Below are 14,137 nucleotides of genomic sequence, written 5' to 3' on the forward strand. Positions count from 1 at the left end.
TTCGTTAGGCCAACCAACGAGCAACAGGTATACAGCCACACTGATCCTGGCCACCCAATTACCTACAGTAGATCCCCAGGTCAGGTGTGGCGGCTCAAACCAAGCCATCCCCACAGTCCTGTTGAGTAATTATGTCCACATACAATTTTATAACCATCTATCGTCCCATAAAACTGCATGCCAGCCTGATAACGGCCTCATAAAATGAAAGTACGTAACTGGTAAAACTTGACTCTCAACACCAAATCGTAGTACATTTTATTCCAGATATGGTGCTTTGGGTACGATTGGTCTGCAGTCGAGGGTTCCTGTCTCATTCTGATTTAATTTAAAAAATTAACTATTTTTGAAACCATAGCAGTGCTTATGGTGCTGTGGTTTCGCTTTCAAACTCTTATCATTCAAGGATGGGTGGAAAAAAACCATTGTGGGTTTAGTAAACAATGCAGAATCCTCTTGGGCGGTCTCCTTGGAAAATGTTACGTTATAAAAAGGCGAGACTGTCCCTTTTATACATCTATATATTTTATCTTTTTGCCAACATTGCATCCATAGCGGTAAATCGAGGGCAGAGGAACTGAACAAGGGACGTAATGTCAGGGGGGTTTTAAGCCAAAACGCCAAACGTCTCCTTCAAAAGCTGCAAAATCCCTGAATTTATCGAGTTGTGGATGGATGTATTTTCCCGTTCATAAACTAAATTTGGAAAGAAAGTGCACTTTCCATTTAAAAAAAATGCATACTTAAGCTTCAGAACCACATTTAAAGAACAGCACGTTACAACCAAAGCGCAACGGAGCAGAATCAATTTAAATTAAATGGTCTAAACATTCAAAAGCCGAGGACTAAATCTGTCGACTGAATAAATTGTCTGAATTATTATTTACTTTGATAATTTAATGAATGATCTATTTCAGTTCCACAGAAAATTTAATTAGACTTGATATTTTGGAATTATGTGACATTAAACTAAGGCTTACCAAACGCCATAAGTAAAAACAACCAATGTGTTAGGGGGCTGTAAACCCCAGTTCGGTAACATGTGCCCTATGTGTCATCGAAGAAATTGCAGATGGTCAGCAGTACATTTATAATCTTATACATACAATTTTGTTTAAAAAAGACAACTTTTTTTTTTGTTGTGAGATTTATTATTTTTGTCAATTTAAGTATTAAACAGCACGGCAATTTATAGGCAGATAAAGCCAGAGCTAAGGGGGTCCTTAGGTTAGGGTAACGTGCCATTTTTGATACATGGAATTTCTCTGCAAATACTTTTCTTGAAATGTGACATTTTCGCTTTTGGTGTGTGTCCATGGGGAAGTGAGATGTTAGCGGCAGATGTTGATGAGCTGCAGCAGCAGCAGGAAGAGGCTGATAATGTCCAGATACAAGTTGAGAGCGGCAAACACGTACTCCTCGGCAGAGATTGTGTACTTCTTGTGCTTCCCACCCAGAATGAGCTGGGTATCTATCACCAAGTACTAAAGAGAGCGAGAGACAGAGGGAGGTTCCTTCATATTTAATACAGTGACATATTTCAACACTAACTCCATCATGTTCGAGGGGTAATATGTGTTTAACTCTGTGTTATCTGGGTATGTTGTGGAGAACTAGCGGTTTATGATTGTGGCTCTTTAAAGACATGCTTCAAAAAAAGAAAAATAAATGGCGAGATTAAAATTGGCCTGCAGCAAACAATTTGTGAGGGGGCTCTGGCAGTTTGTTCCACCAAAGTGAAGAGACAGGTCACAACATTTCGCTGTTAATGCCAAAGGCACGGCGTGAGGCAGCTGCGAATATGAAGCCCGCCGCTGTTAAGCGGGTGCATAATTGAAATGAAAGGGCACGGGGACGTCCCGACTTCTCTCTCTCTCGCTCTGGCAGTAGTGGGAAGCCGAGCTGTGTATTTTGTGTGTGTGTGTACTTACGAAGGAAAACAACAAGGTTCCCAGGCAGGCGTACAAAATGTACAGATACTGTCGGAAGAAAAACAACGAAACAGTCACTTGAGTCCTGTCTTTCCTGTCTTTCCTTTCACGTCTCATGGCAGAATTCAGTCTTGTAGCGCGTCCTTACGTTCCTTATGGTAATAGCTTGTCCGCCCATCCACAAATGAGATTAAAATATCTACAAGATGACTATTTCGTAAGGGGTGTCCTCATTGATGTGGCAGCACGGTGGTTATCACTGTTGCCTCACAGCAAAAAGGTCTTGGGTTTGAATCCCAGTCATTTGAATCCGGTTATATCTGTGTGGAGTTCACATGTACTGCCCATGTTGGCGTGCGTTGCTGCCGGATGCTCCGGTTTCCTCCCGCATTAAAATACATGTCTGTTAGAGATTAATACTCCTGTCGGTGGCACTGGCAAAAGAGCTGGAGTTGGTCCCTGGGCGCTGTACTGCGGCTGCCCACTGCTCCTAAGGTATGTAGGATGCGTCAAATGCAGAGGGTACCTAATTTCCCCCAGAAGGATTAATAAAGTGTACATAAAACAATATGTGCGCGAAAAGCACTATGTGTGTTATTATCCCATCACACATGACCTAACATATAGTCAGTCACACACAATGAAGTATTTATTTGGGGAGTAGCAAGACTTAGTGGTCAGATGGATCCCCAAAAAACAAAAATGGCTTCCTGATCTCCACAAATCTCCATGGACTTACCTGAGTTCGCATGATTCCACAGAGCAGTGCGAAGGATATGAGGGTCCAGCCGAACGCCCACATACACCCATTGGCAGCCGTGAAGTCAAACTTGAGTGCAGAGAGAGACGGAGAGAGAGTGACTAACACATGTGATGTCACATGTGAACGTCACGTTTTAGCAGCAACGGCACTATCTGGCCCCCAAATCTACTTTTCATTGTCAGTCTTAGCCAAATAAACCACTGTGGACACTGTAATAATGTTGTAATTACTGAGATACCGAGTAGTATTGTATACCACACATGCCTATGTGGTAAACATGTCTACTGCTCATCACTCCTGATGAGGTGTACAGCAAGGATACTGTAGGCATACTTAGTAAGATAGAAATATAGAAGTGATGAGCTTGTATCCCCCCATTGGATAGAAGAGCCCAACAGGTGGATGCAGGGGGGTGGAGGGAGCGCAGCAAAGGAGCAAAGCAAGTTGGGCAAGAGGAATTAGCTGCTTAAATAGGCCGACCTATAAGGGCGTGGAAGCTTGTGGTGAAAGTTGTCTGACAGAACTAGCTCTGCAATCCATGCATCATTTATCCCATGCATAGAATCGCACTTTGTATTTTTTGTTCGGTATAATTTCATATATTTGGCTATTTGTGTTCTTTATTTTTGGCAATTTTTATTTTTAATGTCTTTGGAATGTCTTTGGAATCGCTGTAACGTCTTTAAAGCGATTCACCAATCCTCACAGCAACAAATTCCCTGTATACGTAAAGGAACCTGGGGGAATAAATTGACGATTCAGATTGTGATTCAGACCCTGAACAAGATACAATGTTTTGTCTTGAGTTGCAAAAAGGAAAGAAAAGCACCATTGAATGTGTAGCAAAAAACAGCTCTTGGCTTGTGCGATTTTGTGAAGGGGTACGTCTTACTTTTGATTGCGCGGCGAACAGGCTCAGAGCGAAGGACACCAGCGCCGTGGCCCCTACGGCCCACAGCACCGCCTCGGCCTCAAAGTGCCTGTGGACGGAGATGACGTGCAGATAAACAAACAATGCTAACGAACGCCAAGGCTAGTCGACACGCAGTGCGGGGGCGGTTGCAGCAGGATAGTGTTTCAAAACGAAACATCAATTTCTTAAGAGAATATAATATTAGTTGTACTAATTACACTCTGTTCTGTATCTCTGGCACATCGTGGCTGCACATCCAACTGTGAAAACCATTACCGTGCACACAGTGTTACACAACGGTCTGAAGTACTGAAACAAGACTTTTTGATCCGTTGAACACAGTCAGGTCCTTGAATGCTGAGGTGTTGAGGTATCAGCGGCCCCTCTGGCTTGCTCAGAAGACGAGTTGAGAGACTCAGCAGATTGTTGGCACTGGACACACGGCTCTCAAACTTTGAAAGAGAGCCACCGCCACTTGGAGTTCGCTGACCAGCCGGAAGAGCAGGTCGTCCCCGGGACCAAACGAAGCCCCCGGCGCTAACCCCCGCCCTACTCCTACTTCCTTCCCTCTAAGCCCCCCCCTCGGCGTCCACCTCAACTGTCACAGTTACAATGCTCAACCCCTCACCCCCACCCCCTCCAAGACGCCATCACAATCATCCTCTGTCTCCGCAGCCCGATAAAAGCACAGCCTGTCCAGTTATTTGTTTGCAAAATAATGGACGCTCCGACCGATATGTGTCCAGGCTGCAAGGCTAATGACTCTTCCCAGAACGAGCCGGGGCCCTGTGTGAAGGCAGCCTCCTCTATTCCCGTCTTGATGAGTAATAGAAAAAGAACGGTGAATCTGCTGCGATACAGGAAGCACCCAAGCCATTCATCAAATTAAAAACCATTCGCATCCATTCCTTGTGAGCGACCGCCTGTCCCAAAAAACTGGGCAGTTAATTCTTATAACACTAAATCTAGCTTTATTAAACGAAAGGTCTTTGGCAGGAAAAACATTTTTAATGAATGGTTTTAATATCAAGCACAACCTTGATTTTATATTTTTAACTGAAACTTGCTTAGACCAAGATATCAGTGCGGCTGTTCTTATCCAGTCGACCCTGATAAACTTCAGTTTTATGAGCGTTTGAGTGCCTAAGAAAGGAGGTGGAGTTGCCATTTTGTTTCATGATTCCGTCAAAGGAAAGCAGATATCTTAGATTTTGCTTCTTTTGAACATGTGGCTCTTCAGTTGAATTCCTCCTCTCAAGCTTTTTTCCGAAATACTTATAGGCCGCGTAAATATTATGCAACCTTTTTGATGACCTTGCTGAACTGCTGTCCATCATCTGTTTTGACGTTGATTGTGTAGTTATTGTTGGTTATTTTAACATCTATGTTGACAATCCCCAGGACAAAGGGACCAAAGAACTGTGTTGTGTTCTTGATGACTATGGACTGACTCAATTCTAAAATTACAAATGTTATTGATGCCATTGCACCCACTAAGGTGAATGTGGTCTCTGGTAAGAAAAGATCTCCATGGAGAAAGGCCACACTGGTCACAACAGAAAAAAAAGAGAACGATGAAAAGCTGAACCCAGGCAGCGAAAAAACAAATCTCCACGTTCATCATGACATCTATAAAGAGAGACTTCGCATTTATAATTTGGAATTGAAAAATGCAAGGCGCTCCTACTTCTGTGACATCATTGCCAAAAACACTGATGATGCATGTGCCTTGTTCATTTCTGTCGACAGGCTGACAAAAACCCTCCTGTGTCAGTGTCTATGAACTTCTATCCACCATGGTCTGCAATGAATATTTCTTTCTTCATCTACAAAATTTTGAAAATTAGACATGCAGTCAGTACCGCCATATCAGGTCCAGCGATATGTGCTGTACCTGTGTCCACTAAAAATCAATTCAAATACCATGACACGTTTTGATCCGATCAACCATAAAAACTTGGAGGACATTATACAACATCTGAAATCCTCCTCCTGCTGCCTTGATAATCTGCCAACAGGCTTTCTCAAAAGTGTTTCAAATTGCATGGCTTCTACAAATTGTCAACACTTCTCTTCTCTCAGGTTTCTTCCCACAGGCCCTGAAAACAGCCGTCACGCGCCGCTCTTAAAAAGAACAATCTAAACACCTCACTAATGAGCAATTACAGGCCTATAATCAAACTTCCTGTTTTGAAGTAAAATCATTGAAAAATATGTTTTTTAACAGCTGAGCAATTTATTGGCACTACACAACTACACAAATGTCTTCCAGTCAGCATTTCGATCACACCACAGACTTCTCTTGTTAAGGTCTTCAATGACGTCCATCTAAACACAGACGGTGGTAGAATTTCAGTATTAGTATAACTGGATCTGGATCATTTGACACGGTTTTCCACAACATATTATCTGGGACTGGAAAACTGGGTTGGTCTTTCTGGCACAGTACTAAACTGGTTGAAATCCTACTTAAAGGACGGGGACTACTTTGTGTCTGTAGGTAATTACACATCCGGACCGACAAAAATGGCATGTGGGGTTCCCCAAGCCTCCATTCTGGGGCCTCTTCTGTTTAACATCTACAGTACATGCTCTCATGGGCTCAGATTAAGGAAAACAACAAAATATTGCTGCCAAAATTACGCAGATGACACACAAATTTACACAAGCATATGACCAGGGAACTATGGGCCAATACATGGCCCACGGGCTTCTTGTCTGTCAAATAATTGATTTTAAAATACTACAGCCTTGTTGGTTTATAAAGCACAGAATGGTTTAGGGCCAAAATGCATTTCTGATCTTCTGCTACATTATGAACCATCCAGAGCTCTCAGGTCGTCTGGGTCGTCTGCTTTCGGTCCCCAGAGTCAAAACTAAACATGGAGAAGTAGTGATCAGTTTTTATGCACTACATATCTGGAACAAAACTCTCAGAAAACTTCAGGTCTGCTGCAACTCTCACCTCTTTGAAATCAAGGCTGCAGACTTTTCTGTTTGCCGCTGCCTTTAACTAAACCAAATAATCATTTTGTGCACTGCACTGTCACTTTAACTCTCTGGGACAAGGGGGCCAGGGGCCTTGACAAGGTCAAATGCTTTTCTGGGAATAGGCAAAATAGTTGTTAACAAAGAAAAGATCTCCAGAACGGTTCCCCGGGGCAAGGATATCGCCTTGACAAGGTAAAAAGCTATTCGGTGAATAGGCGCTATTTGGGGAATAGCCAAAATAATTGATAACAAAGACTAAAACAAGGTTTATTTGATTCATTTTGTGCACTGCACTTTAAGTCTTATGCATTCTATGTGTTCTATTTTTTTACTTTACGCATTCCTTTGTCCACGTCCTTTTATGATGTGTTTCTTTGCACTTGTCTCAATGCTTTTTATGTTTTAAGTAAAGCACTTTGAATTGCCTTGTTGTTGAGATGTGCTATTCAAATAAACTTGCCTTGCCTTGCCCATGACCGCCATAGTGACGATGAAAGATTGTACAGTATGTAAATAGTTAAAGTTATGATTTATTTGTTTTTCTAGGCATAATTTTAGGAATAATTCTATATTGCTGGTCCTTACAGCTGTTGTCTTAGCTCAAGCACAACTCAGACTTATTGAATTAGATGACACCTTGTCTTTTGTTTGCGTTTCCTCATTCTGTCAATGAGTCAGTAAAATGAGTCAGTCCCCAGTGCACATGTTATAACACTTACACCGTCACAGATCCGAGCAACAGGCCCTCCGCAATGGTCTGTGGAAACAAGAACGAGAAGTTGGGGGTTGGGCGGGGAATTGGGAAAAAAAAAAAAAAAAAAGGAAAAAGTCAGTAACCAAATATTCAAAGATACAGGACACCTCAGGAGGAGAAAGGCAGAAAAATCTAACTTTTTCGGCGCAGTGGAACAGAGCAGGTGTACCCTGCGTTTATTTTGATGCAGAGTTCGGCGTACGGGGTGCAACTCACAAACAAGCCCAGGGCGATGAAATTGAGAGGGACTTTGCGACGGAGGTTGTCGCAGCAGGACAAGAACACGATGAGCATGATCACCACCCCCCTAGTTCACAGGGAAATACAGAGTGCGTTGACAATTTTCAAACACACAGACACACACACGTAAACTGTGAACAACAAAAAACATGAAAAGGCACCACCCTGTTTGGAAATGTGAATTCTGCACGGGGGGATTATTTATGCATGCTTGAAGTGAGATGTGGACGGGAAGTTGACCAGGGTTGAGATTTATCTCAGCAGACAGACACAGACAAACATTTGGATAATTCCCAACGGGAGGATCTGATTGGTTGTCAGCCCGGCGTAACTTGAAGAAAGAAAACGTGAAGTAAAATGTTTTGGATTTGACCCGAGTGCTTACATCATGCTGTAGGAGAACCAATAGTGCGACAATGTCCATTTCCGGAGGATATTCCTTAAAATCCAATGAAAAGAGAGAACAATTTAGAGTGTTATTAGGAGCTATTTGTCCTTGTTTTTTTTTTTGGATGAAACTGCTACAGTGACTGCATTAAAAATTCAATGAACACTCCAATGTGCACATAAGACCTAAGAACACTTAATAAAGACACGCCTCATTTAATCAGGAAGTCGAATTGAGATAAATGTTGGGTTGTGTTGATTACATTTAGAAAATCACATACAGTACAATTCACAAATGATAGGTGTTCAGCAGTTATCAACTATCCAGCAACTATCCAGAAACAACCATTCCTGTGATTTGGTATCATGTTTATTCATTTTGAACTCAATTCAACCTGTTGGATGTACAGATAATTTCAATAGCAAGACCTTACTGTATATATGCAGTTTCTCTCTAGATGATAATAGATTAATTCTAATACGGGTGAGTGTGACAATTGTTGTGATGAATTAAATCAAATAGAACTCAAGTCTAGTGGCTTCAGGTTGGCAGTAGCAACATGGACACACTGGATATCGTCTTGATAGTACTATAGCGCAACGTTTTAATATGATGGCCATCAAGAGACTGGATGATTTATTATTTAGATTAAAATATTTTAAGATTGATAAGGGGAGTTTTAAGGGCACTAGTGACTGTAAATTAGGTCAGATTCTGACTGGAGACAATTGTGTACAAGATTGTGTCGTCAGCATGCAGAAATAGCTATTATAAGTACTGAGTTTGTCAAAAGGGAAATACCCATACATATACTGTATATAAAGAACAGTCATGTATAGCCAGACTAAGGATCTATACTGGATCTATACCCAGTATAGATCCTTGTGGGACACCTTTACTGTTCTTTCGTGAGCTTTGATTTGATACCATTAGCAACATTAGTCAAAGGTCTAATAGAGTAACAATCATGAAAACCTATGGAAAACAACAGAAATAAAAAATCCTAAGGAAGATCAGAAAAAGAGTGCAGCACAATGTTGTGAACAATCTCATCCAAAACTAAACTTCCAGCAGGTATTGTACTACTACCAGGAGTGAGCCCCGACCGCTGTGGCCGGAGAACCTTGTTAACCTCCAGAAAGGCACAAATTGGTGATTCCAGAATCCTGAACAGACCGGGAGCGCCTACATATGAGAGACTAACTATTGCGGTCACTGGCGTCACCACCTCCATACGCCTGAGCTGCTGTCCATATTGGGGGAATGGCAGCCGCTGTAAATGTCAAATTAAAACTAAGAAGTTATATTGTCACGATGGGGAACAAAAGAAAATGCTATTGAGATTGCAGCCAGTTTTACAAATGATACTGGTAATTCAGAAGTACTGAGTATACTTACAACGGTCCTGGTTCCAGTTAAGGGTGACGTAGGAGGTTGTGGGTACTGTATATATAAAAAAGGATTTCTCCTTGATCGGTGACTCACCAGTAAAGGAAAGCACAGATGATACCGACAGTCACCAGCAGCTGAATCATCAAGGTCAGGTATACCTTCCTTATGAAACCTGCTCGGACGGACCCCGAGACACAGAGGAAATCCGGACGGAGAAAGAGCGCAGAGAGATGAAGGAGATGGAGATGAGAGAGGCGGGCAGACAAAAAGAGACTTACACAGGAGGAGGTGGATACGTGGATAAAGTTAATCAGTCAGACAAAAAGAAACACAACAACTATGTGTGGTGAAATACATAATTGGGGGCTGCCAGAAAAACAGACAGCAATGTTTATACCACATGACATTGCAGCAAAAAAAAATGCTTCCGTATTCATTGAATCCATATTTCATGCCCTCGTTTTCAAACGGTTCTGGGGCTGCGTGGGAGGTGAAGAGCCGGGAAGGGTACAGCGGAGTGCGGGGGGAAACCATTTTCAATTCCAAATCAATTTTCGAGAAAACATTGCAACGCAAATGAGAGCGGGGGAATATTGCTCATTCCGGGGCCCCGGCGCACGTGTGCACACACGTGAGCCCAGCCGCAGTCTTCTTGTCCCCTCCGTTTTACTTCATTTTTTCTTTTTCCTACGTCCCCACAGCTCCCTCACCTCTCCTTATGGCAGCATCAGCGAAGCAGTTGTCATCCTGAAAGCCCTGGCTGTAGTCTGGTGGGGCCTCGGCAAACTGCAGGCTTGCCTGGCCTGGGAGAGGGACCCTCTTATCATAGCCAGCAGGAGGAGACACCATGGAAATATTGGACTTGCCATCCTGTGTGTTAAAAATAACCACACACACATATATATATATATATATATATATATATATATATATATATTGGGGGTAGATACTCTGTGGGAGTTTCTCATAGCTTTATGAGAGATTAAAAGGAAAATTGAAATCAATCCGGTCGACACGATATCATTTGCAGGATTTGTACATACAGTGCATACCTAATGTGGTAGATGAGTGTGGGGATGTGGTACAGCCAAAGGTTAATGCTGTATTTTAATTCAAGAACCCACACATAATTGGGCGATAACTCCTGCTTTTACCCTGCTACTGCTTCAACTCAATGAACCGCCTATGAAAAGTCTTTTTAATGGCAAAAAAAAAAAAAAAAAAAAAAAAAAATATATATATATATATATATATATATATATATCACATTGCACTGAAAACTGGGACTGAATGCAGAGTATTTTGTTTTGATTACTCATAGGGAGTGAAAAAAAACTAGCCCCCACCCCCTTCCTCCGGCCTGAATTACTAACCTCGTAGCTCATTCCCGGGTACGGGCTTGGACCGTTGTCCTGGCCGTTATATGGCGGCGGGCGAGGTCCATAATTGCTTCTGTTGTTTGTCTGATCCATCCCAATACAGTTCTGACTGAAATGACCGATGATACAGGAAACAATGAAAAGAACACGTGTGAGAGGCCGTTTGAGGCAATCAAAACCATCCATTTCGCTTTAAGTGGAAACGAGAATGAGAATAGCCAATAAATAAACGCATCACAAAGGAAATTATAATGATTGACGCCTGAAGCGCCACCTTAAGATTCGATTCAACAGAGCTGTGTAACATTTTATGGTTATGTTCATATTGTATTGAACTCCGGGGAAATTTCGTTGTCATGAAAGGATGGAGAATTGCTTGTATGTGTATCTAGAGTTTCACAGAGAAAAATAATTGAAGCTGCATAGCACATACAGTAGAAATGACATCACCGTTTCAAAAGGGATCATCTGTTACTGAACACAAGCAGGTTCCGACACACACCGGCCTGTAAAGTGTTCAAATATGGAAGGAGGTGCAGCTTCGAACCCCAACAATGGAAGGATCAATATTGACCGATGAACTCGTCGAAATACACCCGAGCATACTTTAGACCATTGTGCATTGAGTATAAAAGTACAAACAAAAAATACAAAAACATACTCTTAATATCTTGTGTGTTTTAGATCTATCTAAAAGCTGCATAATGATAGTGACCAAACCATTGATGGTATATCAATGTAGCTGTGATTTTCCTTCAAAAATATATATCAACCACTTTGGAGTTAGAGTGTGTTAAGTTGATTATATTTAGATAAATATCAGACCACACAAAAATCAGAACACTTCTCTGAATTCAGCTTGGACCTCAGAGGGTTAATCAACTCTTTGAATGTGTTTTTGTGTGTATGCTCTGCTAATTACAGCGTTAATCCAGTGTCACCTACCTGCGGTGTAACAGCTTCGACTGAGCCGGCGGCTCTTCCTGTGGCGTCGCTTCCTCCTTTTCGGGGCCAAAGTCCACCTGTTATCAGCGTGTTCCCACAGAGACAGGGCTTCAGCTCAGGAGAGATGGTGCTCCTCATCAGGCCCAGTGGTGTGTTCGGGTGATGCTAAATCGACCGGTGTGCTATTTTCGCTGGGGCAAATCTCATCCCCAATCTTTTCATCTCTCAATATGAAGAACCACGAGCCTTAGAAAGTGTTAATCAAGACAATTAAATAGGCTCAAGGTTTTGTTTTTTTTGTGTTGCTCCTTTCCATATGTTTTTGACTTGTATGTAATAACCTTGGGTGCTGAAACGGTAAAGCAAAATCTAAATCCCACCACAAGTCACACGACTCCACTGAAATCAGCTCTGTTAATCATTACTCCAAACCCACCACGCGTAAATCACCACGGATCGGCTGGATGGACTGATACCCAGATCTATACAACCCGCAGACCTCAGATTATCTATGAGGATTCATAGCATGTCGATATCAATAGTGCAACAGTCATCGCTTTCTGGAAATGGCCGCTATAATGTCTTCTAATACAGCCGCGCTTGTCTATCTCAATGGGAAGCTGCCATTGAAAGGATCGACGCATCCGAGTTCATGTGTGAGTGGCACACATTAACAGGAAGACGTACCCTGGGGTAGTGCATCATTTTTCAGGTATTGATGATTATATTGTTCGTCTTTCCCTATCATTAGCGTGAAGAGAGTGGCTGGGCATCAAGTGGATAATCAACGACCCATTCTGTATTTAGATGGTCTCGAGGGATTTTTTGATTAACCCACGATGAAAGGCACACATTTCTCCTCACGCTACAATTAACAACTGAAAATCAAGACTAAAGGAGAGCTCTAATGTCTCATTTTCCGCAGGTATGGACCCCTAAATAGTGAGTGTGTCAAAATGATTCATAAATCATTGTACTAACACATAACCATGAGGTGTTACGGTAGATGAATGCCAAACCCGTTGCATGGGTGTGTGTTCATTGCAAATGATGCAATCACAGCCGGCGCTGGTTCCTCACCCAGTCATTCCTCATCGGTGTCAGGCTCCATGTAGCGAGCAAACACTGGGGGGCACTAGGCTCCTGCCTTACTCCTCCTAATTACTCAGTTTGAAAACATGCACCACGCCACATCAAACCTCTCCCTCCCACAGTCCTCTAGAGAATATACCCTGGACAGAGAGCAGCTTCATTTGAGCCGCTGGGTTAAATCAAGCCTTTTTGCTTGTTTTTGTTCCCACCTGAGCGACGTGTACTTTTTCCCCCATTCATGATGGGGATGGATCGAGCGAGAGCGAGAGAGCTAGATAGATAGATAGATAGATAGATAGATAGATAGATAGATAGATAGATAGATAGATAGATAGATAGATAGATAGATAGATAGATAGATAGATAGATAGATAGATAGATAGATAGATAGATAGATAGATAGATAGATAGATAGATAGATAGATAGATAGATAGATAGATAGATAGATAGACAGATAGATAGATAGATAGATAGATAGATAGATAGATAGATAGATAGATAGATAGATCCATAGTTGGTCAACACGGGCCAGATTTCAACCGCCTTTCCTTGCCTGTTTAGGGGATTTGAAACGGATTTTGAATAGGTGACAAAAAAAGAAACCACTGTGGCAGAGTTGAGCCGGCTGTTTAAATCCCTCCCATGGTGTTGACATGCGCCGATCGGCTTGGAGCGCGCAGCAAAAAGCTGTATTAACACAGATCTTATCACTCCGGCGCTGCCCAAACAGCAACACGCATTGATTCCGAGCCAAATTAGACCGGTGTTGGATATTCAGATGTGTCTATAGAGAAAGGGAGCGAGAGAAAAGATAGACAGCCAGATGGAGAGATAGATATATGTTTTCACTTTGCCTGGGAGGGAGTGTTGTCGTGTAACCAAAGAGGGACACGTGTAGCCATCACACAGCATCACTCCCCAACTCTCCAATCCCAATCCCCATGGCACCGGCCATTTACGGCCATTGTAAAGTTACTCATAGGCGCAAAAATGCCTTCAAGAGGATAGATTTCTATTGATAGATCTCGCATAGATTTGATCAATGTTTTAATCAGTTATGACCAACATGTATTCTTGTTTTCAGTCAGCTTCAATAACATAGTTGAGATGTACATGATTCTGAAAAATCATTCCAAAACACACATATGTGTGATATGATGTTTTGAATGTGCAGAAAGTTTTGAACATGAGCAGAAATCCTGCTGAAACACATGTGAGATATTGAAGTCCAGGAGTTTATCATTGACGGGAATAGGTGCCAAATGCACATTTAAAGAGGTTACTTCCCCAAACAAAAGAGGAAAGAAGAGTAAATTATGCCTACAGTGTATATGCGTGTTGACTCAGC

The 14,137-nt window shown here is 42.1% G+C and overlaps 1 protein-coding gene across 1 annotated transcript; it reads right to left on the reverse strand.

Moving 5' to 3' along the window:
- Nucleotides 1-1,331: 1,331 nt before the first annotated feature.
- Nucleotides 1,332-10,844, reverse strand: LOC307233548 (protein lifeguard 1; the record flags this gene model as incomplete). Its single annotated transcript, XM_080004886.1, has 10 exons — nucleotides 1,332-1,484; nucleotides 1,932-1,979; nucleotides 2,671-2,760; nucleotides 3,587-3,674; nucleotides 7,318-7,355; nucleotides 7,569-7,659; nucleotides 7,978-8,031; nucleotides 9,466-9,544; nucleotides 10,083-10,170; nucleotides 10,746-10,844. 10 exons carry the CDS (start codon nucleotides 10,842-10,844, stop codon nucleotides 1,332-1,334), a joined length of 828 nt encoding a protein of 275 aa, XP_079861012.1.
- Between the last annotated feature and the right edge of the window lie 3,293 nt (nucleotides 10,845-14,137).

This window comes from Zeus faber (assembly GCF_960531495.2).
Source record: "Zeus faber genome assembly, chromosome: 8".
Classification (NCBI taxonomy): domain Eukaryota; kingdom Metazoa; phylum Chordata; class Actinopteri; order Zeiformes; family Zeidae; genus Zeus; species Zeus faber.